The following is a 22,900-nucleotide window of genomic DNA, read 5'->3' as shown; positions in this document are numbered from 1 at the left end:
ACCTGAGGAGGGCCATGAGCACAGGTGAGGGCTTCCAGCGAACAGGCCAGAAGTAAGGGGCCCATCAAAGGCCAGGGTACAGGGAGCAGACACCTAACTCTGGAGGAAGGCTGGTGAGAGACAGGTGGGAGGGGGTGGGGAGGGCAGCACCTGGGCAGACTGGCATGGGTCACGTGACTTCGGGGAGCATGGGGTTGCTGAGCAGGGAAATGGAGGCCAGAGCTCAGCCCCCTTAGGCTGTGGTAAGGGCTGGTCAGGACCCTTGGGGGTACTTTGTTGCTTAGTCTTGCAAAAGAACTTTACTGAGCCCCTTCTTTGGGCCAGGCTTTGTGCTCACCCTTTGGACACATCAGTGTGCGATCCAGTTCAGTCCCTGCCCTCTGGAACTTATACACCAGCAGAGGAGCGAGGTATTAAGCAGTGACTTACAAATAAGAATTTAGTTGTGATAAGGACACTGAGGAGCAGCGCGGCAGGGGTTGGGGGGGCGCTATGGGAGCAGGTCCCTAGGACCTCGCAGCATGTGGAGGGAGAGGGGGCTCACTGCCCCCAGCAACTTGCTGGGCAGGGCCTGTCTGGGCTGATGCCACCTTCGGGGCCCCGAGAGGTGGGGAAAGGAACAAGTGATCGGAGATGGAGCTGTGGTGTGTCCATCCTGGGGCCCCTGGGGCCCTGAAGCAGGGAAGACCCGTGCTTCCTTCCTGAAGGAGAGAGGCTCAGCAGCTCTCCCAGGCCAGGGAGGGGCGCGGGCATCCTTCCTCACTGGCAGGCAGTGGTAGCCACTGCTCAGGAAGCCAGCGTGTGAATCACAGGTGTTAAGAGGTGACCCATCCGCTGACACTCAGGAGTCCTTTCTGTTCTCACATGTGGGATGCTGAGGCTGTTGGGTGTCAAGTTAATGTCCATGGGCTTCCACGGAGCACCGTGTTTTCTTTTTTTTTTTTTTTTTTAAAGATTTTATTTATTTATTTGAGACAGAGAGCATGAGAGGGAGGAGGGTCAGAGGGAGAAGCAGACTCCCCGCCGAGCAGGGAGCCCGATGCAGGACTCGATCCTGGGACTCCAGGATCATGACCTGAGCCGAAGGCAGTCGCTTAACCAACTGAGCCACCCAGGCGCCCAGCACCGTGTTTTCTTACGGGTGGAGTCTGGGAGTCATCAGCAGACACCCTGCGTGATTTGCTTTGCCCCCTTATAAACTGCCACGGGCTCAGCCAGCTGGCTCTGTGGACGTGCTTGCTGAGTGTCTCTCCTACACAGCCCCATTCATCCAGTCCCAGAGTCTACCGATGGCGGACTGTGAGCCAGGCACTGTGCCAGGCCCGTGGCCCACTGTGGTGGAACAGGCTCAGACCCTGCTCCCGTGAGCTTATGACCCAGTGGGGGAGAAATCACGAAGCCTCTCTGGTCAGTGCTAAGAGCAAAAATACTTGTGCCGTGAGAGGAATCACCAGGGAGACCTGACATCACCTGAGGATTTTGTGGACGTAATTGAGCTGAGATCTGAAAGAGAAGTAGGCATTAGCTACACAAAGCGTTTGTGGAGGAAGAAGTCCGAGGTAGAGGAACTCACACGTGGAAAGGTGAGAGAGAGCCGGGGTTGGGGGGTCTGAAAGAAGCTAGTAGAAAGTGAACAAGGGGACATGAGGTAAGGAAAGGTTGGACAGGCGGACAGGGCTGGCTCTGCACTTTCCAGCTCAGTAGGCACCTGGCCTGTGGGGTTATTTAAATTTAAACTTAAAGAAAAATGATTTTTAAAATTCTTTCATGCGAAATTTAAAGTATGAACTCAGTTCCTCAGTTACACAAGCCACATTTTAAGCTCTTGGCCACATGTGGCTAGTGGTTACCATATAGGACAATGCCAATAGAGAACATTCCTGTCGTTGCAGAAAGTTCTCTTGAACAGAAAGTTCTCTTAGATCATGAAAGGCTTAAGGAACCCCTAATAAGAATGTTTTATCCTAAGGGCAGAGGGAAGTCTTGCTGTAAATGAAGCAGGATTGGGAGTGGGGGAATTCTAGCTGGAGCAACACCACTTTGAGAAAAGACTGGAAGGTGAATTCCAGGGATACCACATACGTGGGCAGAGAGCCAGCAGACAGAGCCCTGCGGAAAAGTCCTGCATGTGTAGCAGGAGTGAGACTGGTTTTCCTGGGGCGCTGTGGAAGCAGAAGCAGAAGGATCTGGAGGGAAGTGGGGATGAATCTGCATGTTCCACAGCCATAAGGCTCAGAAGCCCAGCCAGGCGATGTATAGTGTATGCTGGGGAGACCCTGTGGCAGCCATGGTCGGCAGCCGGAGTCAGGTTCATGTCTCTGGGAATGCAGCGCAGCTTCAGGGTGGGCCCAGGCCTGCTCATCTGAATGGGGCAGTGGAAGGAGCTCCGTGCATCCTGCCCAGGCCCTACGTGGCAGAAGTGACCCAGGGCTGTCACAGCAAATGACCACAAGCTAGGTGGCTTAAAACAATAGTCTTCTCTCTCAGTTCTGGAGGCCAGAAATCAGATGTCAGGGTGTTGGCAGAGTTGGTCCCTTTTCAGGGAGAATGTGTCCCATGCCTCTCTCCTGGCTTCCAGTGTGGCCAGCATTCTTGGTGTTCCTTGGCTTGACCCTGCATCACTCTGGTCTCTGTCTCTAGCGTCACAGGCCTTCTCTGTGTGTCCCTGTGTGTCCTCTTCTCTGCTTATAAGGACCCCAGGCCTAGGATGTAGGGTTCAGCCTAATCTAGTATGACTTCCATCTTAACTTGATTACTTCTGCAAAGACCCTGTTTGTGGAGCTTCTGGGTTGGTGAACCCGTGGAGATGTGAGGAGAATGGAGTGCCCCGAGAGAGAGAGAGGACATGGGAATTTCGTGTCCCTTCCCACATTCCTTGCCTGATAAATTGCTTCCATGCAGCCGCTCCTGAGTTCTAGTCTTTTCTAATAACTGGCGACCCGAGGGGCTGCACCATTTTACACTCCTGCCCACAGCCTAAGAGAGATGCGTTGCTCTGCATCCTCATCAGCACTGGGTACTATCAGTATCTTTTTTTTTTATTTTGGCTGTTCGGATAGGTATGCAGTGGTATTACGGGAATTTGAAACCACTTGGGGAGTGTTGCTGGGACATGTGAGGGAGAACTGTCACTCGGAGACCAGATGAACACAGGCTCCCACTGAGAGCCATTGCACCATTAAAACTCGTGGTGCTGCGAGCCCAAGAGTGGCTGTGAGCACACTGATGAATTTGGGGGCACTCAGCAGGAGCCAGAGAGAGTCCGATCTTTGGGGAGGTGAACACACCCACTAAAGATAGAGTGTGTCCTCCCTTTGCACAGCCCAAGATACTCTCCTGACAATCTATCTGATGCTGTTTAATCTCAGTGGCAAGAATAAAAGACTGTTTTAGTGGGCGGGTCGGGGGGAGAAAAAGAGCCTACTTCCAAATAAGGTCACATTCACAGGTACTAGGGATTAGGATTTAAACATATGGAGGGGGCGCACAATTCAACACACTATATGCGGCTTGCATGGGGGTTTGAGGTCATGGGGAAGTGGGTCCAAGTATTGGCTCAGCCATTTACCAGCCATTCACCAGCTGTACTCACTACTATGCCACCAACACTTGTCACCCAAACCAGTAGAGCTTGAACAAGCCTCCTAGCCTGATGGACCCATGGGACCCTCATCTAGAATGCGGTGGTAACATTTACTGCCACATGGGGCTGCTGGGAGGATCCTATATGGTGGTATACGTAACACCCTTAACCAAGCTTGGCGTATGGGACTCATCCAGGAATGATTGTGGTTCTTACTATTTTAACTGTAGCAGGTCCCAGTCTGAGCAACAGGACACCCTGGGGAATCCCAACCAAGAGGCAGAGCACAGAGATGGGGAATCTGGTGGAGACGATACCTAGAATGCAAGTATGCAGGGGCCAACAGGGACACCAGACACTGGTATCAAGTTGGAGTTCCCGGGGCAGATCTTTTCCTCAGGGAGGACCCCAGGCTTAAGAGATCAGTGGTAAGTGGTAAGTGGCCTGAAGTGGGACCATGGTCACAAGTCTGTTCTTAGAATCTGAGAGGAGGTTTTCCTGGTTTTGCTTTCTGGGACAAGGCTAGTATCCAGCCAGCAGCCAAGATGGCTGGATCTCTGGGCCAAAATATAGAGCTGCAGCTGTTTAAGTCATTCTTGCCTTCATTCTGGTTGCTGGAGACGTGGTAGAGCAAATGGCGCCAAGTGGCCCCATGCAATTATGGAGTAGAATAGGAGAGGCTGGTACCAGGTGGGTCCTGACAGATTCTTGGGAAGTGGAAAGCTGCTTAGGGGGATGAAGTAAGATCCTGGAAGGGTTGTCCTGCCCAGTTTAAAGGTTTAGAAAAAGTATGGAAAGGTCCTCAGGCAGATGGGACCAACAAATCACCCATAAAACTCATGAATATGTTGGACTGACAAGTCAGAGGTTTGGTTTGTTCAAGGACATGATTACTGTGAATATGAGAGCAAAGGCCTTGGATAAGCTCTGAGCCTCAGTTTCCCGCCATAAGAAATAGAGGGTTGGAAGAGATGTTCCTAAAGGTCTCCCATCCAGCTCTGACAGCCTATGATTTTATGAATTGTCCTCAAAGAAAACTTGCACAAGTGGGAAGAGCCTGCCAAGGTTGGGCCTTTCATTCTGAGTAATGAACTGACACAGTAGAGACTTGACATCTGTTCCACACTTTCAAGGAAAGCTGGACAAAATAAAGTCTTTTTTTAGAGAAATCATAACAAATGGTGAAATGTAGTGTTTCCTGCCTAAACCAAAATCAAAGTGGAGAACGTCAGCCTTCCTTAAAGCCCAAGGGAGAACGCTCATCAAACCTCCCCGTGAAGAAGGGCAGGTTGACCAGCTGACTCACTGCTGTAGCCACAGAAGGCCACAGACGCCCGCCTTCTGACCTGTGAGACCTCCTGACCTGTGAGAGCTGGAGAGCAGGAAGCTGGTGGGAAGATTCTGAAGGCTCCAAGATGGTGCTGGGGAAGAAGGGACCCCAGCCCTTCCTCACCAGTCCTGGACTGCTTCTCATGAAACAAGCGTGGCTGCAGATACCCCGATCCTCCCATCACTAGTCTTTTCATCCAACTTGCCATCAAAGCCAGAGGAAGATTGACACCATTGACTTTGAGGTTCTCCCAGAACAATGTGCTTTGAAGGGACAGGGCCAGGGGAAGCCAAGATCTAGAATCAAAAGCCCACTACCCCCCCTCTTATGCCAACATTATAGAGGATCCTAGAACTCAGGAATCAAAGGAAACTTCCGGGATGTCCCACCCTGGTCCCCACCCCACTGAGTCCTATTGATATCTCCCAGCAGGGGCTCACTTGACCGGAAGCTCCATAAAAACAGGAACTGGGTCTCCTGCTCAGCCCTGTGTCCCAGACTGGAGCACAGTAGGTATTGAGCAGATATGCATTATTCACTCTGCACCTTCCCTGATCGTTCCCTCCTCTTGTTGCATTCATTTGTACACACCCTGAAGGCTCCAGGGACCCAGGGTGGCAGCAACTGGGCATTTCTTCTTTCTCTGCCTTCAAAGCTAGGCAAGTTCCAGTGCACACATTCAGAAATTTACAAAAGGAAGGTCCCAGTATGATGTGTCCTTTGTAATAGGCTCTTCCTCCCTCTCTGTCCCAGGTCCTAAGGTTCCCTGAACCCTTGGGCTTTGAATGTCAATAATTGGCTGTAGGGCCTGCCATTAAAAGGAAGAACATTGGGGTTGTAACATCAGGGTTGTGTGTTTGCCAGCACCCCCCGCCCCCAGCCTGGGACACCTGCCATCTACCCAGATCAGGCTTCCCCTCCTTAAAGTCGGACTTCAGTTTGGTTGCTGGTTCCTATTCTAGGATTGGTGAAGTCAGAGATGGTGTTAACAGCTACCATTTAGTAAACAGTTTGATTAATGTCTGTCTCCCCAACTAGATTGTAAGCCCCGGGGCAGAAACCATGTCTGCTTGGCTCAGCTCTGTATCCCTAGTGCTTAGCAGAGCTCATAAAATGAATGAATGAATGAATGAATGAATGAATGGATTAATGAATGAAAGAATGAAACTGGACCAAGCCATTGGGTGGCTGCCTAGAGACTATTGCCTTGGAAGGGTCTCAGAAGCAGCCATCCCACTTTTGCAAAAGGGTCTTTACTGCTAGTCTTTAGGACCTGACCTCTCTTTCTGTCCTGCCCATCCCCGAGACAGGGAAGTGATAACTTGGTTCACATTCTGATATGTAAATACCCACAGGAGCCCTCCCAGAGGGAAACACTATTAACAAACAAATATTACAGAGGCTGAGATGGGGTTTGGGAATGGACAAGCAAAGCAGTGTATCAGCTACAGCCCGACTGCACTTAGGAAGTCACAGGTAAATAGGCAGATAAGACAAAAAGTCACATGGTCACACATCCTGCATTCACACTGAGCAGGTTAGGACCTTACCATGGGGGCAGAGCAAGCTTCATGGCGGTTTAGCATTGGAGGTTATCAGGGAGGGCTTCTTGGAGGTGGTAGCATGTGCAAAGAAATACAGAAGGTAGTAAGAGCCAACAGAGAGAGGGCATTCTCAATAGGGCAAGATGTGCAAAGCACGGAGGTGAAAAAGGGAATGTGGGAAACAGGAAGCAGTTAAATGGGGCCTCATGGAGCAGGAGAGCAGTAGGGAGGAGGCTGGAAAAATGGGAATGAGGGCTTACAGATTGTTAATCAAGAAAAGCTCAGACCAAGGAGATAATAGAAATAATAGACCTTTAATTATGACCCTCATTAAAATTGTGATGAGCTAAAATTGACCAGCACAGGAATATTCCTAGCCTTCCCCACCTCCTTCCTTTCTTCCTCTTCTTTGGCCTCTTCCCTCCCCTCACCTATTGAAGAGGGCTCTGGACTCACCTCTGCCTCCAAAGAGGGCATTATTTTTGCCCAACTGGATTTTGAGGCCTTTAGGATATACAGAATATCCAGAACAGGAAAAGCAGTCAAGAAGTGGATAGGAGAGGAAAGCAGATTCAAATAAGGTTTGTTCTGGATTCTGTGTCCTCTTCATGATGTTTGAAAGTCACCAATAAAGAACATGAGCTATTTTTAAATGTTTGTAGATTGCTGAACTGTATCTATCTGACAGAGCACCATTTTGAGAATGAACCACATGGGTATAACTTTCATAGGATTCCACTCTCTGGATGTTGATATCGCTGTCCTCTTCCTGAAGGCCATGAGCTCTTGGAGAACAGGGGTTCTGTCTAATTCATCGCTGTCTTCGCAGCATGTTGGGCGTGGCCTGGCACAGGGGAAGGATTTGTAAACATTGTGGTCAAGTGACCCCAAGGCTCTGGAAACAGACTCCACTCCCTTCCCTCCCCTCCTCCAAGATGAGGTGACTTCCCCCTGCTAGTCTGAGGCTTTACTCATGTCTGTCTGTGTGTGTCTCTCTCATTGTAGAAGGCAGATCTGGCCGTGGCCCCCCTGACCATCACCCATGTCCGCGAGAAGGCCATCGACTTTTCCAAGCCCTTCATGACACTCGGTGTGAGCATCCTGTATCGAAAGCCCAATGGCACCAACCCCAGTGTCTTCTCCTTCCTCAACCCCCTGTCCCCAGACATCTGGATGTATGTACTCCTCGCCTACCTGGGGGTCAGCTGTGTCCTCTTTGTAATTGCCAGGTAAGGGCCATGCCTTGGCCAGAGCTCTGGCCCAAGGTTGGGGTTTCCGGGAGCCAGACTGGCCCCCACCTCGTCAGTCCTTAGCCATGCCAAGGTTCAGGCCACTGCTGTGCCTGCTCCTCTCTCCCTCACTGAGGCTCAGATCCCTTTATATCCTTCGAGGAACATTCCGTAGCCCCCCCCACCCTGTGAGCTTGAATCCCCCAGGCCTTCACCTGGTCTGTGCCCATGACCAGGAGGCAGCCGTCGTATCCCAGGCCCGGTGAGCAGGCTTGGAGAGGTTAAGTCATTGCCCAGAGCTGCACCACCTGGGCCAGGCACCCAGGACAACAGACTTAGGTGCATTGAATGGTCCAGCGAGTGGACTGAAATTTGGAAAACAGACGGCGTCCGCCCAGTCCACACAACAGGAGGAATTGTGCCATGTGAACACACACGTGTGCATGTGTGAAAACTTGGCACATACATTAAACACACATGTGCACATGTGTGAAAACTTGGCACGTACATCCCTGTCCATAACACACGCTGGCAACCCCCTTGCATGTTCGGTCGTTCGCACGGGGACACAGCACATACTTGCTGGTGGATGGTAGGAGGAGCTCACTAGGGCACAGGTTTAGCTCGGTGTTTGCTGAGCACCTGGTGTTTGCCAAGCACCTGGTGTTTGCCAAGCACCATGCTCTGTGCTTTACAGGCATTATGTGACCTAATTCTCTCAGGCCCCAGCCGCACGAAGGGGAGACATCTGAGGCTCACCGAGGCCATCCTAGCAACAAGTGACCGGCATTTGAACTCTCATCACCTAGGGTTCTATCTGTAATCCACATCTCTGGCCACCTGGACATTTGTCCTTTGCCCTGGCCCCAAGAGAGTGGCTCCTGGTCCCTAGGCCCTCTGCCCCCTCCTTCCAGGCTCCAGCCCCATCCCCTGCCCCGGTTCTTTTTCTCTAAATCCTAACAAGGTGCAAAGAGAGACTTCTCTGGAGAGGCGATTTGAGATCCAAGGACTTCGTGTTTGGGCTTTTTTTCCTCCTGAGTCTTCTTTGAAAGCCTTCCTCCCACCCTGCTCCCTTTCGCTCCCTCTTCCCACACAGAGAGAGACCAAAGGGAAGGATGTGAGGGAGGAAATTGTCCTGCCTCGGAAATCCTCGGCTGCCAGCTGGCGGGTGACGCCTGCCCGCCCTCCCCCGCCCCCAGCCGGCAGCCCAGCCTGCATTATGCCTCTTCCTGTAATGGCCTAACAAGCCTTTGAAAGCAGGAGCCACTCTCCAGAGCTCTTGCCGTAATTTTAGCAGATCCAGCCCACTCCGGGCTCCCTGCCCCCCTGGAAAACAGCTCTAGCTTCTCCAGCATGACTCCGATGTGCGCCCAGTCCCCCTCCGACCCCTGGCCTTTCAGCCTGCTTTTCGCCTCCTGCCTCCTGGCAGGGAAGGTGAGGGACCCCCTTCACCAGGTTAGGCCGGGGAGACTTTCTGGAAGAGAGATGGGACTTTTGCAGCTGCTGCAAATGACACAGGACACCTGAGGGGGACAGGAGAGGGACAAGGGACCTGGCCACAGGGCCATGAGCAGCGTCACAGTACAATTACCACATTATGTAACACTCACATAATTCACACGCACCCTGCCTGATCTTACAAAGGTCCTGTGAGGTGGGGATAACTCTCCCCACTTCGCAGAAGCAGCAGATGAGGCTCAGGGAGGGGAGGCTCAGCCAGTGCCCAACGTCAGAAAGCTTTCTCTTCCGGAGTCGGACGCCCGAGCAAGAGCTGTTCATTTTAAATCAGGGTGGCAAACCCCGGCGCCCGCGGGGCCGGACAGGAAGCGTGAGGGAGGGGAGCAGGGAGGGGGAGAGACCGCACGGCTGGATGGAGACTGTGCTAGGCAGGCATGCGGGGCCGGCGCTGCCGCATTCCTGGTGTTTAGAGAGAGACTCAGGTTTTTTATGTGACACCTCGTGGCTTTTATAGGTAGCCACTAAGTCCATTTTTTTCCAACACTGTCAAGGTCAAGCAGGGCACATCTCCAGGGTGGCTGTGGCCCTCTGTGCCCCCTCCATGTGGCCTGTGTCCTTCAGACCGCTCCAGGCTGGCGGCTGGAGAGCTAGACACCGCTGCCCAAGAGATGGGGTCGCCGAAGCGTGGGCAGGGCCCCAGGCCCCCTGCAGGGAAGCTGTGGCATGTTACAGGGCTGTCCGTCCTGCAAACTGGCCTGGTCTGGCCTGTGTCTGTCTAGCACCGGGAGTCCACGCATTGACCAAGGCCTTTCTCTGCCACCAGGATAGTCTTGCTTTATGCCTGGAAAGGTAGAAGGAGAGAAGAAGGGAGGGAGGGTGCGCTCTCACCATGGAGAGCAGGATAGTTGGCACTCGTGGCAAGAAGATAATCCTAAATGCCTGATCCCGGAGGCAGGACTGAGGGTGAGCTGCCAGCTCCTGGGAGTCACCTTCCGGTCACATCTGGTGCCGATGAGCATCCCAGGGAAGAGATGGTCCCGGCCAGCCAGTGCTCCATCTACACCTCCATCACTGGGGCTGGACTTCAGCTTCTCCCATGAATGCAGACCGAGTATCCCTAGGTCAGCCTCCACTAGCTCCTACCTAAGTGCGAGACTGTGACAGTCCTTTGCAGCTGCGAGCCATTAATCCAAGATCCATCGCTAACTTGGGTGGCACCTTCCTTACTGTTCAGCGTCCAGCCTCCTCCTGTTCTCTCCTGTGGCCTGGGGGTTAGAATTTGGACCCTCCAGCTCCCTCACTGCAGGGGCACCCTCCCCTGCCTGCTCCAAACCACCTCCCCATCTGTAAAATGGGCCCCCATTGCACTGTCCACCTCAAAGGGTAGCGAGGAGCCGGGCCCCTTACAGTACTTGATGACCAAGAGGCCTATTCTAGAGCAAAGGAATTCGATCATGAGAAGCAAGTCCACCCCTGGGAGTTTATCCTGTTGAAAGTCACCACTGAGCCCCACTTTACAGTCCCCCCAAATCTAGAAAGCCTCAGCTCAGAAGAGAGGGTGGCCCTTCGGCATGGGTGCCCATAGTGGTGTCCCCAGGGCTGTTTCTTCCAGCAGAGTGTGCAACAGTGGGGGATGGGGACAGGCCAAGCTACCAGCGACAGAGGAGTGGTTGAAAACACCTCTGAAGTAGTTGCAGAGAGTAAGGCAGATCCGGAAGAACCGATCTGGAAAGAGTCTGGTGGCTTATTAAGGGAAAAGTCCAAGTATTAGGTAGCACTATGGTATGATACATTCCTGCGTTTAAAAACGACCACAGTTTTCGCGGATGTGTGTAAGCCACGCAGGACTTGTGAGGTCTCATCCAAAATCATCTTTACTGTGTCTCCCCGCTATTCCAGTGTGCTCAGAGCTGAGGCTCTCTTTGCCCCGTGAAGGCTCGGCCGGGGTCTGTCACTTTTTGGCTCATTTCCAGGTCACAGGAACCCCGGTGTCTCTCTAATCACAAACACTGTTTCAATTCAGAAATGAGAAGGTTGAGACCAGTAGAGTCCTTGACATTTCTACCTTTGTTCACACATCAGACCACTGGTTGGCCTGCTCCCCAGGTCGGCGTGCTCCCCTGATCAGCACCTGGCCCCCCAGCAGCCCCTGCCCCATGGCCTCTCCCCGTCACAGTCCTGTTGCCCTTCTCGGATAGGACTTAAGGTGGAGTTGGGCTGGATCTCTTTTCTGCTGGGGCCCATCCGGTCCAGGGAAACACTTTTGGCCCAGTGTCCTTATACCTGGCTGCGTCTGGGTGTGCAGGCCAATACCCTGCAGCAGGGACGCCCCGTCCTGCATGCACCTGGGAGGCATGCATCAGCCCGACCCCTGCCCTCCAGACCCCCAGATGGGGCCCACCTCGTTACAGAGCCGCCTGCCAGCTCCCTCAGCAGTCCTGTGGACACCCTTCTCCCAGGACTTCCCAGGAGGCATGCGGGGACCGCTGAATGCATCGCTCTCCCGAGGCTTTCTCCGGAAGCTTCCCGGAGCAGTCTCCGCCTCTCCTCCCTTCAACCTTTATCTCTTCCTTGTGGATTTGTAGAGCCTCTAGCCAGTTCATGGTCATTCCCTTTGAATATTCCCGTCTTGGTTTGAAGCCTCACTTTAAAATTTCATATGTGTAGGATCTTCCCACTTTGTGAAAGCAAAATTCTTCTCATGCAAGCTTTGGTGATCAATGTATAATTTATTAAAGCTTTTAAAAGGGGGATGGACAAGTCACAACATCATACTTAAAGCATATCATACATTTAAAAACAAAACAAAATGCCACTGGACGTGCCTCTCCTTCTGGGCCTCTCATCTCAGCATCCTACCCCACGCCAGCGACGCCAGCCTCTCAGGGGCTCTCTCCAGGGTCTCCCAATCTCCCCAGAGCGTGCTAGCTTCCTCCGGCTTACATGGCCTCACCTGGGATTCATGCAGCAAACAAAGATCCCTCCGGTTATCAGGGCTTGTCTTCCTTAGAAGGCAGTGGGGGGCTTTAAGTAACAATTTTTCCCTGTCATACAGGTATTTGTATATTCAGAGAGAAAAATCTGAACAATTATGTAACACATTGTTCTCTCCGGGGGTGGGATCCTGGAGTACTTTCGCTTTTTCATTGTATTCTTCTATACTGTTTGAATATTTTATGAAGTGTAGGTTTTGCTTTTTTTCCATTTTAAGTGTACAAGTAATTGAAAAGCCCATTCTCATTTTTTTAAAAATTCATCTAATCCACCTAAAGCAACAGGCTGCCCTGAGATTCCTGCCGCCCTCCTAACTCCCCTCCCCAGAGGTAAATGCTGCTGATATCTTTTAGGTAGGAATCTTTCCAGACCCTTCCAACACATTTGTATACACACGTCCGTAAAGAGGCATAGAGCTGTATCTTTAGGAATCTGTTTATATAAACGTGATCATATTGTTCTTATTTTTTATCACTTTTTTTTTTTTAAACCAAACAGTATGGGGTGGAAGATCTTCCCCTGTCAGGACATCCAGACATCTCTCATTCTCTTCTCTGAGCCGTGTGACACTGCGGAACAGGCTTCTGACGGAGTTTACTTAATCATTTTTCTGTTGAAGGACATTGAGGCTGTTTCCAGTTTTTAGCTATTACAGACAATGCTTTGATAAACACCCTCACGCGCTTCTCTTTATGCTCATGTACGGGTGTTTCTTCTAGGCTGGATAATGAGTTGCAGAATTGCTAGGTTGAAGGGCATGTGCGCTTTTAATTTTAAGAGATACTGCTGAATTACTTTTACAACCAGAAAAGGGCACTAACAATAAAGAACAAGAAGCAAAATGGCCCTGGTTTCCCATTCCCAGCCTCCCCAGCAGAACGCTAAGTAAATTGATACTAAAGTGACAGCACATCAATGTTTGCTAAGCAGGCAGCTCCCTGAAGCATGGGTGCCCCTTCCCTGCCGGCTCCCCACAGCTCCGCCCACCGCTCCCCTCTCCCTGCTGCAGGTTCAGCCCTTACGAGTGGTATGACGCTCATCCTTGCAATCCCGGCTCCGAGGTGGTGGAAAACAACTTCACTCTGCTAAACAGCTTCTGGTTCGGGATGGGGTCCTTGATGCAGCAAGGTAGGTGCCTTGTCTCCCCAAGGCTTTCCTCTCAGGGGCGGGGGCAGGGGTGCCTCCTCTCTTGAGCCTCCAGGGCAGCCTCAGACCTGCAGAGCTGCCAGCAGGTTGGAGACACCTGGAGACTCAGGCATGTATCCTTGTCCCAGGTCCCTGTCCTCCACCAGTCCTGTGGCTGGACTGGCTCAGGGTCTGAGGCTAAAGCAGAGAGGCCATCCCACCCATGGCATGCAGGGCTCATCCCTAACCTCTCCTGCTGCAGTTGCAGTGGACATACGGCCTCCTTCTTGCTGGGGCCAACCCCACTGATGGCCCCATCACCTTAGACGCTGGCTGGGTCAAGTTGAGCGGAGGACGGGGGAGACTGGAGGCAGGGAGGCTGGGTGGGAGGCCATTGCAGAAATGAGAGGATGAGACCTGAACTGGGGTCATGGCCATGGGGGTAGAGGACAGAGATGGACTCTGAGAACTTCAGGATGTAGCAGGGACGGGACTTTGTGACCATCTGGCCGTGGGGAGCTTGGGAGTGAGAAGGGTCATGTTCCAGGTGGTGAGTGCATCAGGGATGGTATGCACAGAAGGACAGCATTTTCTTACATCTTCTAGAGGGAGGGCCGGTATGTTGCACCTGACCCTGGCCTGGTGGCCCACCCTGTGGCCAGATCTGCAGTTGCTCAAATGTCTCAGAAAGCAGAGCACCCTCACTGGCTGCAGAGACACCATGGGCTGAAGGGCAGGTGGCGGGAGAGGAGCCCCCCCACCACCACCAAGGAGGACCCCTCTCCCCAGCCTTGCTGGCCAGGAGCCACGAGCTCGTTGTTTCTGCCTGTCGAGTCGTATGTCCAGAGCCTCTTAACTCAGGGAATGGGATGGAGGGATGGGGATGGAACCAAAGTCTCTGCCTATGTTAGGATCCCACTAAGGGGCAGTGGGTGACAAGGAGGCAAGGAAGGGAAGGGGATCCAGGGGGCAAAGAATTCCCTGTCCCTCACTCACCTGTGTGTGTTCTCAAGGCCCAGTCCAAACCCTGGCCCTCAGTAGACATCCGTCAGCAAATACCAAATGAATGCTATTATCCCAGCGTGTCCTGAGTGACCACTACGTGCCAAGCCCTGTGCTGGGCACTTAAATGAAGGAGGAAGAAGGGAGAGAAATCTGCCCCCAACTCCCCAACTCCAGCGATCTCCCAGCCACGACAGAGGCCAGTGTAGGGGTCTGGATAGGGATCCAGCAGAGCCTGGCACAGTCCACCAGGAAAACAAGTCATTCTCCCCTTGGAGGGGCAGCTCTTGCCCTAGGTTGGAGCAATCTGGCGGGGTTGGGAGGAGCAGGTAGATGGGGTTGCGTGTGGCTGGGTGGGGAGGGGCGCCTGGGGAGCCTCAGTGGTCTCCAGAGCTGGGAAGCCACAGGCGGCTTTCAGCGGAAGTGCCTCTTTCTGTCCCCGCTATTAATGAGTGTCCCGAAGCCTCACCTTGCTTCTTTGTCCATTATCCTTTCTCAGTGACAGTTGGGAGAGACCTGGAAGCCCCCCATTGCAATAATCGCTTCTCCTTGCCCTCCCCCGGCTGCTATTCAAAGCCCCAGCTCCTGATGCATTCCCCCACCGGTTTTGATTAGGAGGGAGAAAAATAGTTATGTATTTGAAAAACTCTCCTTTGAGTGTCATCCATATTAAAGCAGACACTTTTCAGATTGCAGGTCCAAATATTCTGGGAAGTTCAGGAGTCACTTGCTATTTAAATCTCTTGAAAGCTGCCTAGTTAATTACTTCAGTTAGAAGGTTTCATCTAAATTGTGCTCCACACCCAAGGTCGGGGAGGAAGAGGGATCTATTTCGGCAGCGAGCTTCAAAAAATGTTGATTTTTCTCCTCCAGCAAAGCACCAGCAGGCAATCTTGTGTTTGTATACCACTTGTATCTGCAACACACTTTCTCCTGCAATTATATCGCTGCGGCCTCACGGTATTTGTGTGAGGCTGGGACAGAGGAAGGACCAGTCTCTGGGCTTTGCAGGGTCCCAGAGAGGGAAAGCGTCTGGCACAATCACACAGAGTTGGGAGCAGGATTCACTCCAGAGCCCCGGGGTTTCTACTGCCACCCATTCCAAACCAGGGACAGCAGGGGCTGACGAGCCTGTGAAATGTGCGCGTCGTTCTAGAGCAGTGATTCTTAAATTTTAGCCTTCATCGGAACCACCTGGAGGGCTTCCCAAACCCAGATTGCTGGGCCCCACCCCTCAAGTGATGGATTCAGTAGGGCCTGGGAAGGGGCCTGAGAATGTGCATTGCTAACAAGTTCCCAGGATGTGCTTCTGCTGCTGCTGGTGGTCCGGGGGGCATACTGAGAACATCTGCCAAGCTGTTACTAGATTATCAGTGGAGTCTGTGACCCAGAGGGGCCTGAGCAGCCCTAGACCGTGTCAGGGACCACCTGCCTTCTCCATTCTCCCAGGGTCTGAACTGATGCCCAAAGCCCTGTCCACACGCATCATCGGGGGCATCTGGTGGTTCTTCACGCTCATCATCATCTCCTCCTACACGGCCAACCTGGCTGCCTTTCTGACTGTGGAGCGCATGGAATCGCCCATCGACTCTGCTGATGACCTGGCCAAGCAAACCAAAATCGAGTATGGGGCTGTCAAGGACGGGGCCACCATGACCTTCTTCAAGGTGAGACCCTCTCCCTCCCTTGCAGCACCATGAGCTGACCCTCCCACACCCTTCGCTCTCCATCCCTAATTTCACAGCATCAATGGGCCAGGAATCCCCAAGGCTCAGGCCATCCCTCCCTGTTTGAGACCAGTTGGCTTTGGGGAACGTTGATGAGGATGTGGCCACCTGAGTTGGTCCCGGCACAGATCCTACACATCTTCATACCTGGGACAAGCAGGGTAAATGTGCTGTTTTCTTCAATCCTCAGAGGATGGCAGGTGGAAGGATGAGGCTGGAAAAGGGAGAAGGAGAAGCGTGGCCCAGACACACAAACAGTTGTGGGGGCCAGGGGGCTCCCTGCCCTTGACTTAAGGTCTCTGTGGCATCCATGTCCCAAGAGCCTGGCCTGCCCTTGGCCATGAACTCTCCACTACTGAGAGGGTAGCAAGGAGCACATCCTTCAAGGCAGGGAGGAGGTTAAAACTTGACCAAGCGTTTATGAACATTTCTTCGCACGTTACACTCTTAGACCACTGGTGTCCAGATAAAGCCCTCGTCACCTGCTCAGGTAGCTGTTCTCATGGGGATCTGGCCAGGGCTCACCTGCTCCTCCTGCTTCGTAGGGTGTTGGCTCAGTTTCCCAAGGTTTTCACCTACTAGAGTAGCTAGGGTTTTCCTAACCCACTGACGGACCCTGAGAACCGGTAAATGTCCTTCTGGAAATGAATGTAAAAGTCACAGGAGCTACCACCACCAAGAGCTCACAGTGGGCCAGACTAATGGCTTGGCCTCACTGAATCTTCATGACCAATCCTGTGAGGTAGGCACTACGATTATTTCCACTTTACACATGTGGAAACTGAGGCTCAGAGTGACGAAGCAGGTTGTCCAAGAACTCACAGCTGAAGGGCCCAGGTCTGCCTTCCTCCAAAAGACCATGTTCTAGGCCACACTCAGACTTGAGTGTGCATCCCTATCACCTGGGAGGCTTGGGAAAACCCAGATTCCTGGGCCCCACCCTCTGGGTTAGTAGGTCTGGGGCAGGGCCAGGAATGCACGTTTCTAGTGAGTTCCCAGGTGCTGGTGCTGCTGGTCCCTGGGCCACACTGAGAACCTCTGCTCTCATGGTTTCTCCAAAATGGTCAGGATCGGGAACTTGGGGGCCGTAGGTCCATTCATCCATTTATTTATTAGTCACTTGGAAGCCTGGGCCCTGGTTCCACATCCCCCAGCTCTGGTCTCCTTCCAGGCTAAGCCTCGGAGGGATGGACTGAGTCTCCACCCGGGCCTGAAGGAGGCAAGGGGAGGGCAGCAAAGGATTGGGAGGGAAAGCCTCTCCCTCCTGTGCACCGGAGCGTCACCAGCACTCTCCCCTCCCCTGGCCTCCCTGGGACCCTCCTTGAGGGTGGAAGCAGATGTTTAGTGAGGAGGAGAGAGAGAGGAAAAGGTCTCCCCTCCTGTGATATTGCTGTTACCACCAAGAAGTGGCCAATGTGGCCTTCCTGAGAGGTCACTGTCGTGCATTCGGGGCGGATAGAAGCACTGTGATAGGCATGGTAGGAGCCCTCTGGGACCCTGGGTATGTGTTCGTGAGTGTGTGTGCAGGGGATGCCTGTGTGCGTGTGTGTGTGTGTGTGACAGTATATAATCCACAGAAACATGCATTTAGGTGTGTATGTGTACACACAGGGGCCCGTGTACAAAGTCTACCTGTGCGGGTGTATGTGTGTCTTTGTGCTTGGACAGGAGTATTTGCAAAAATCTGTACGTGTGCTGGCAAGCACGTGTGTGCGTGCATCCCTGTGCTCCGGGCATGTGGATATGTGCCTTTGTGTGTATATAGGTTCTGTGTATATGTGCATGGAGATTATATGTGTGTCTATCTGCCTGAATGTCCCCACGGGCGTATCTAGACAAGTGAGCCTGGGGGATGGGCATCCGTGTGTGTCATAGGCCATGCATCTCTATGTGTAGCTTGTACGTGTGTGTGATGGCCCCTGCGTGCATGTGTCTGCATGTGCAATGGTTCGTGTGTGTGTGTGGGTGGGTGGGTGGGTGCGCACGCTGCTGCAAGTGCGCCTGCTCGTACCTGTCCCCAGGCTGTGGCCCAGCCCTCTGACTGTGCCAGAGCATCTCATGCATTACACATGAGCCCATCTCGAAGCAGGGCTCCCGATCAAAGGGAAGCGGCATAAATAAGCCCGGTGCAGGCTCATTGCCGCGGATTGGATGCCCTTGCCTCCCTCCACGCTAAGATGCTCAGATTGGCTTCCAAGAGCCTGGTTCCAGCCCCCACCGCACTGCTGTCTTCAGCATCAAGCAGCACCTCCAGCAGCCTGTTCCGCCCTCACGCACCTTCCCTGCATACTGTGCAGCCCGGAGGGCAGAGGAGGGACACCCATGCTGTCACCCAGCTGGGATGCCGGGGCCCCGGGGCCCCGGGGCCCATGCTTACAAGGGCTCCTGGCCAGAAACAGCAACTCCGCATCCCCTTGCAGAACCAACCCTGCTTTCCCGCTCTCCTGATCACCAGTTAATCCCCTTGGACATCTGGCGACATTGTCTCCCGCTTGAATTCGAGGGAAGCTCTTCTAGCGCAGGCTCCCTTATCACTGACAGCAGCAATGGGACCGCGTTGCAGGCAGAGAGGAGCTTGAATGTGGCGATATTAACCCCACCTCAGATCATGAGCTGGAAGCACAACACCCGCCCAGAAGTTCCCCAGACAAGCTTCCTTCCTCCCCACCCTACCAGCCCCCACCCTCCATAGCTGGGCTTTCCAGTCACACGTCCCCTTCCCAGTCCCCACTCCTCTCCCCCATGAGGTGGTAGCCTCGTCATTATCACTTTCAAGTTAGAGCTGGAAGGAAACCTGAGTTGAACCTGGAGAAACAGAGAGAGTGGGTGATTTGCCCATGATCACACAGCAGATCGGTGGTGGAAGCACGACACGAGGTCAGATAATTCTGTGTGTACACGCAGCGCCCTCCCCCACACCCACTCTAGGGTCTTCTGGAGGGCTAGTCTTCCCCCCTGCCCATGAGTGGATGTGGCACTAAGCTTGAACAGGGACCAGCTTCAGGTGTAGCCACAGGATATCTAGGAGACATTGGCCAGGTCAACTGTAGTAGTAACATTTGTCGAGCACTTAACTCGGTGCCGGCCACGTTTGGGCACTTGACCTGCATTCACGCATGTCATCCTCACAGCAACCCCAGACCGCAGAGACCATTATTATCATTCATCTCCATCCGACATCTGAGGAAGGTAGGCTCCAAAGTGACCTGAGTTCACACGGACTTACCTAAGATGGAGAGCTAGTGAAATGCCGAGCTGGGATCGGAACCCCAGTGGTCTGGCCGGAGCCCTCGCGCCCACCCTGCAGCCCGGGAGACGCACAGCTCCAGGCGGCCTGGCGCTCCGAAGGAAATTTCACTTGAAGAGTTGTCGGGGAGCAGCAGACCTCACAAACAGCATCTCCCGTGCTGTCCTCCCTCTGTCTGGGAAGATAAAAATTAATTAGGAGATGAAAAAGGAAGTCTTTGAAAGCACTGTATGGCTGTAAAAATATGTAGGCAAATGTAAAGGAGAACACTGGGGAAGCGTGTTCACTGGGCAGCTTTGAAGGGAGCCAGGCTGTCTGAAGACGGCTTCTCCAAGGATTTAGCCCCCTTCCGTGTTGCGGTGGGGGAGGGGGGCCCGTCACGGCAGGAGGGACTGTGGGTGACGGACTCCCACTCAGGGAAGAGACCAGAGCTGGGGCCCAAGGATCCCAGGCTCCCCAGGGCTCCAGCTTTGTCAAGCCCCCCACCCCCTTGCACAGCCTTGTCTGGCCCTAGCGATGGAGCCTGGAGAGGCCTTCCATCCAACGCCCCATCTTCCAGCTGCTCGGCCGACTCTTCCATGAGCTGGAAGGCTCACCCCATCTCAGCCTCCAGTTTCTCCTGGCCCATCTGCTGGCTGGGCTAGAATCAGAGCCCTGCCTTCAAGCAGAAGCAGGGCCCCCCAAACACAGGGGCCAGGCAGGATTCAGTGTCGTGCAGCCTGGCACGGTCAGGTCACCCTGGTCTTAAAAGTCAGACAGACCAGGACTTGAGTCCTGGGTGTTGGCTCTGCTGGGTGACCTGGGGTAAGTCCCTTTATTTCTCCCAGCCTCAATTTGTTCCCCTGTATGACACGGATGTGGGTTCCCCGTACGCGGCAGTCAGCAAGAGGACTCAGTGCCCTCCTGGGCATATGGTGGTTAGCCCAACGCCGGGCACACGGGTGCACTCGAGTCAGACGCCTCTTCAGCTGGTGGACCCAGAAGACTAGGAAGCAGGCTGGACCCTTTTCTTCTTTTGCCTTGTAGTCCCCAGAGGACTTAACCAGAGCACTTTGGAGAGGGACCAGCCAAGGGACACCTGGAGAATCCCCCTTTCTCCAAGTCACTCCAGATGGGGGACCATGGGCTTTGGGAAGGACCTTGGTGCCTCTCACAGGATGGCCATCGGCCTCTGCTCAGAGCTAAGAACTCGGGAGGAGCCCCAAGACCCTCAGAATAGAAGAGACCCCGAGAGGGCAGGCCGAGGAGCAGGGACAGGTGCGGGGCTTGGCCCGTGGTGAGAGGAAGTGACTGAACACTCGAGGACCGCTCTGGGCCTTTCTGTGGAACGGGGCTGATAATAGAACCCCCTTCGCAGAGTTATCGAGATGACGAAGTGGGATAATTCACGGAGATGGCGTAACAGAGTCACAGCGAGCACCTGACACAGAGTACACGCTGTAAGAAGTGCTAACCAGTCTTATGGTTTTGTTGTTGAAAGTGGTGGTACACAGGCCTGCTCAGCCCCCAGACACGGTTTTGGGGACCATACACTGCTTACGTTTTCTTGTGTGAGTTGCCAGCATTTTAAAATGGAGAGATTTTTGCATTTAAAATATTCACATTTCCAGCTTCTTGAAAATGTGAAGGATCTGGCATCACTGAGCTGCTCACCCGCGGAACAAGAGTTGTGGGAGCCAAGAGGCAGTAGCTTTCCCAGGCTCTCAGAATCCCACTCAGCGCTCCCTCCTTCCGTATTTATGGCTCCCCCCACCCCCCGCCCCTGTCAGCACTGGGGTTTTCTACCCCGGGCATTGTGTCATTTAATTTCTGTAGAAACTCTGCACTGTAGAAATGATTATCCCTAGTTTCCAAATGAGAGAACAGAGCCTTCGAGAGAAATAATGTGATGCCAGCCACTCGTCCAGCACTTCGTAGGGACCGAGCTCTGTGCTCAGCTAACGCCCATTTTACAGATGTGGAAAATGAGGCTCAGAGATGGGACGTCACTGGCCTGTGGTTGCAGAAGGAGCTGGCCTTTGAACCCAGGTTGGCGTGACACTAGAGTCCAAGCAGCAGAGGTGACCCCCTCCGGCTGCCTCCATCCCCAGCCTGCAGCCCTCCCCTCCAAACTCCTCTGCACGGGCCAGACAGCAGCCTGCCCTCCTGCCCCCACCCCTGCACACACACACACAAGCCTTGGGGCAGGCACCAACAGCAGGGGTTACTGCAGGACTGGAGGGTCAGTGAGTCTATCCTGGCAAGGTGGACTGCAATGGCAGGCAGAGGCAGCAGACTCAGGGAGGCCGCCTGGTCCCCACGGAAATAATCCCACAGACATGATTAACTGCTCAAGTATGTGGATCTGATAAGGCCAAAGCCTCCACACCCAGGGATAAGCAAGCCAATTGATTTGAGGAAAGGTCTCCTTTCCACCATGGAAAATACCCAAGGTCTCGCATGGAATCACATTGCCGCTGCCTCTCTGCACACGTTCCCTGGGATTCAGCTCCCTTTGAAATTGATAGATATTTTTATATATACCTATATACATTTTTCTTGTACAGAAATGTTAAATTCTCAAGATTAAGTATCTTCAGTTGGGGAAAAATCAATTTACTTCTTTGAGGAGGCTGGAATTGAAAGTCGTGAGCCTGAAACTTACTTTCTTGCCAATTTTACTGATAAAAAAAGCCTCTCCGTCCTGGCACATCGCCCTGTATTGGCTGCTCCAAACAATTCCATTAATTGATTTGGGTGACTGGCCCTGAAGCAATGCTTATTAAGGTTCCCACTGGAGCTGGGACAGGCAGGATGACGTGGGAGCCATAGCTCTGTGGGACCCCATTCCCTGGGGTGGTGATTACAGCTCAGGACAGTGACAGGAACTCTGGCCTCTGGTGACCAGGCCCAGGAGATGGGAGAGGGACCTGATGCTCCGGGAGGGGCCCCGGCTATATCCCTCCCTGCCTCAGCCCCACGCTGCTAGAGGGGAACTTTTCAGGGATGTGTCTTGGAATCACAGCATCTAGAAGACAGGAGGGACTTAAAGGGAAGCAGAGACCATGAGTGGATGTGGTTGAGCATAGGAGCCCCAAGACACAGAGTAAGCATAGTCGGTGGCCATTCTCAGGATGCGGATTTCAGAGCCACCTGCCTAAAGTTGGTGGAGGTATGAATTTGTTGATACTGGAGCTGGGAGAGCGGAACCGCTTGAAATCAGCATCACAGCCAGCTTCACTCTCTTCTCTCAACTGGCCCCAGCTCTCTGCTGTTCTTCCATCTCCCTCACTGCATTCCTTTACCCACTGGAGGCTTTTATGTGTCTTCCTCAAAGCCCATCGGCCTCAACAGCTCCCTGACCCTCAAAAGAAATTTCTGTCTGCATTTACGGTGGAGTATTACTGGAACGAACCTGTTTTAATGTCGGAATCTGTTTCTACTCGACATGCCTGTGTAAAGGAAGAATGGGGTGTTGGGGGAGGATACAGGGAGGAGTTTGCAGAAAGAAGAGTTCTCATCCCTTTCTGAGACAGAAGGAGTGGGGCAAGGCTTCCTGAGTGGTTCATTGTCAAGTTCCTTTTGCCAGTGTTTGAGATTTACTGATGGATGACTGGCTTCATGGGAGAGTGAGGTAGTGTGTAGGTAGTATGTGGGTGAGAACATGAACATGATGAATGAG

General features: G+C 53.1%; 1 protein-coding gene across 1 annotated transcript in view; it reads left to right on the top strand.

Moving 5' to 3' along the window:
- Nucleotides 1-22,900, top strand: part of GRIK3 (glutamate ionotropic receptor kainate type subunit 3) — a 57,044-nt gene that overhangs the window by 27,170 nt on the left and 6,974 nt on the right. Inside the window, exons 6-8 of the mRNA XM_044913828.1 lie at nucleotides 7,463-7,686; nucleotides 13,148-13,266; nucleotides 15,715-15,932. Coding sequence (XP_044769763.1) covers nucleotides 7,463-7,686; nucleotides 13,148-13,266; nucleotides 15,715-15,932 — 561 coding nt within the window. The remainder of the gene's footprint in view (nucleotides 1-7,462; nucleotides 7,687-13,147; nucleotides 13,267-15,714; nucleotides 15,933-22,900) is intronic.

This window comes from Neomonachus schauinslandi, chromosome 4, assembly GCF_002201575.2.
Source record: "Neomonachus schauinslandi chromosome 4, ASM220157v2, whole genome shotgun sequence".
Classification (NCBI taxonomy): domain Eukaryota; kingdom Metazoa; phylum Chordata; class Mammalia; order Carnivora; family Phocidae; genus Neomonachus; species Neomonachus schauinslandi.
Note: the sequence above shows the minus strand (reverse complement) of the source record. Positions and strands in the feature narration are given on the sequence as shown.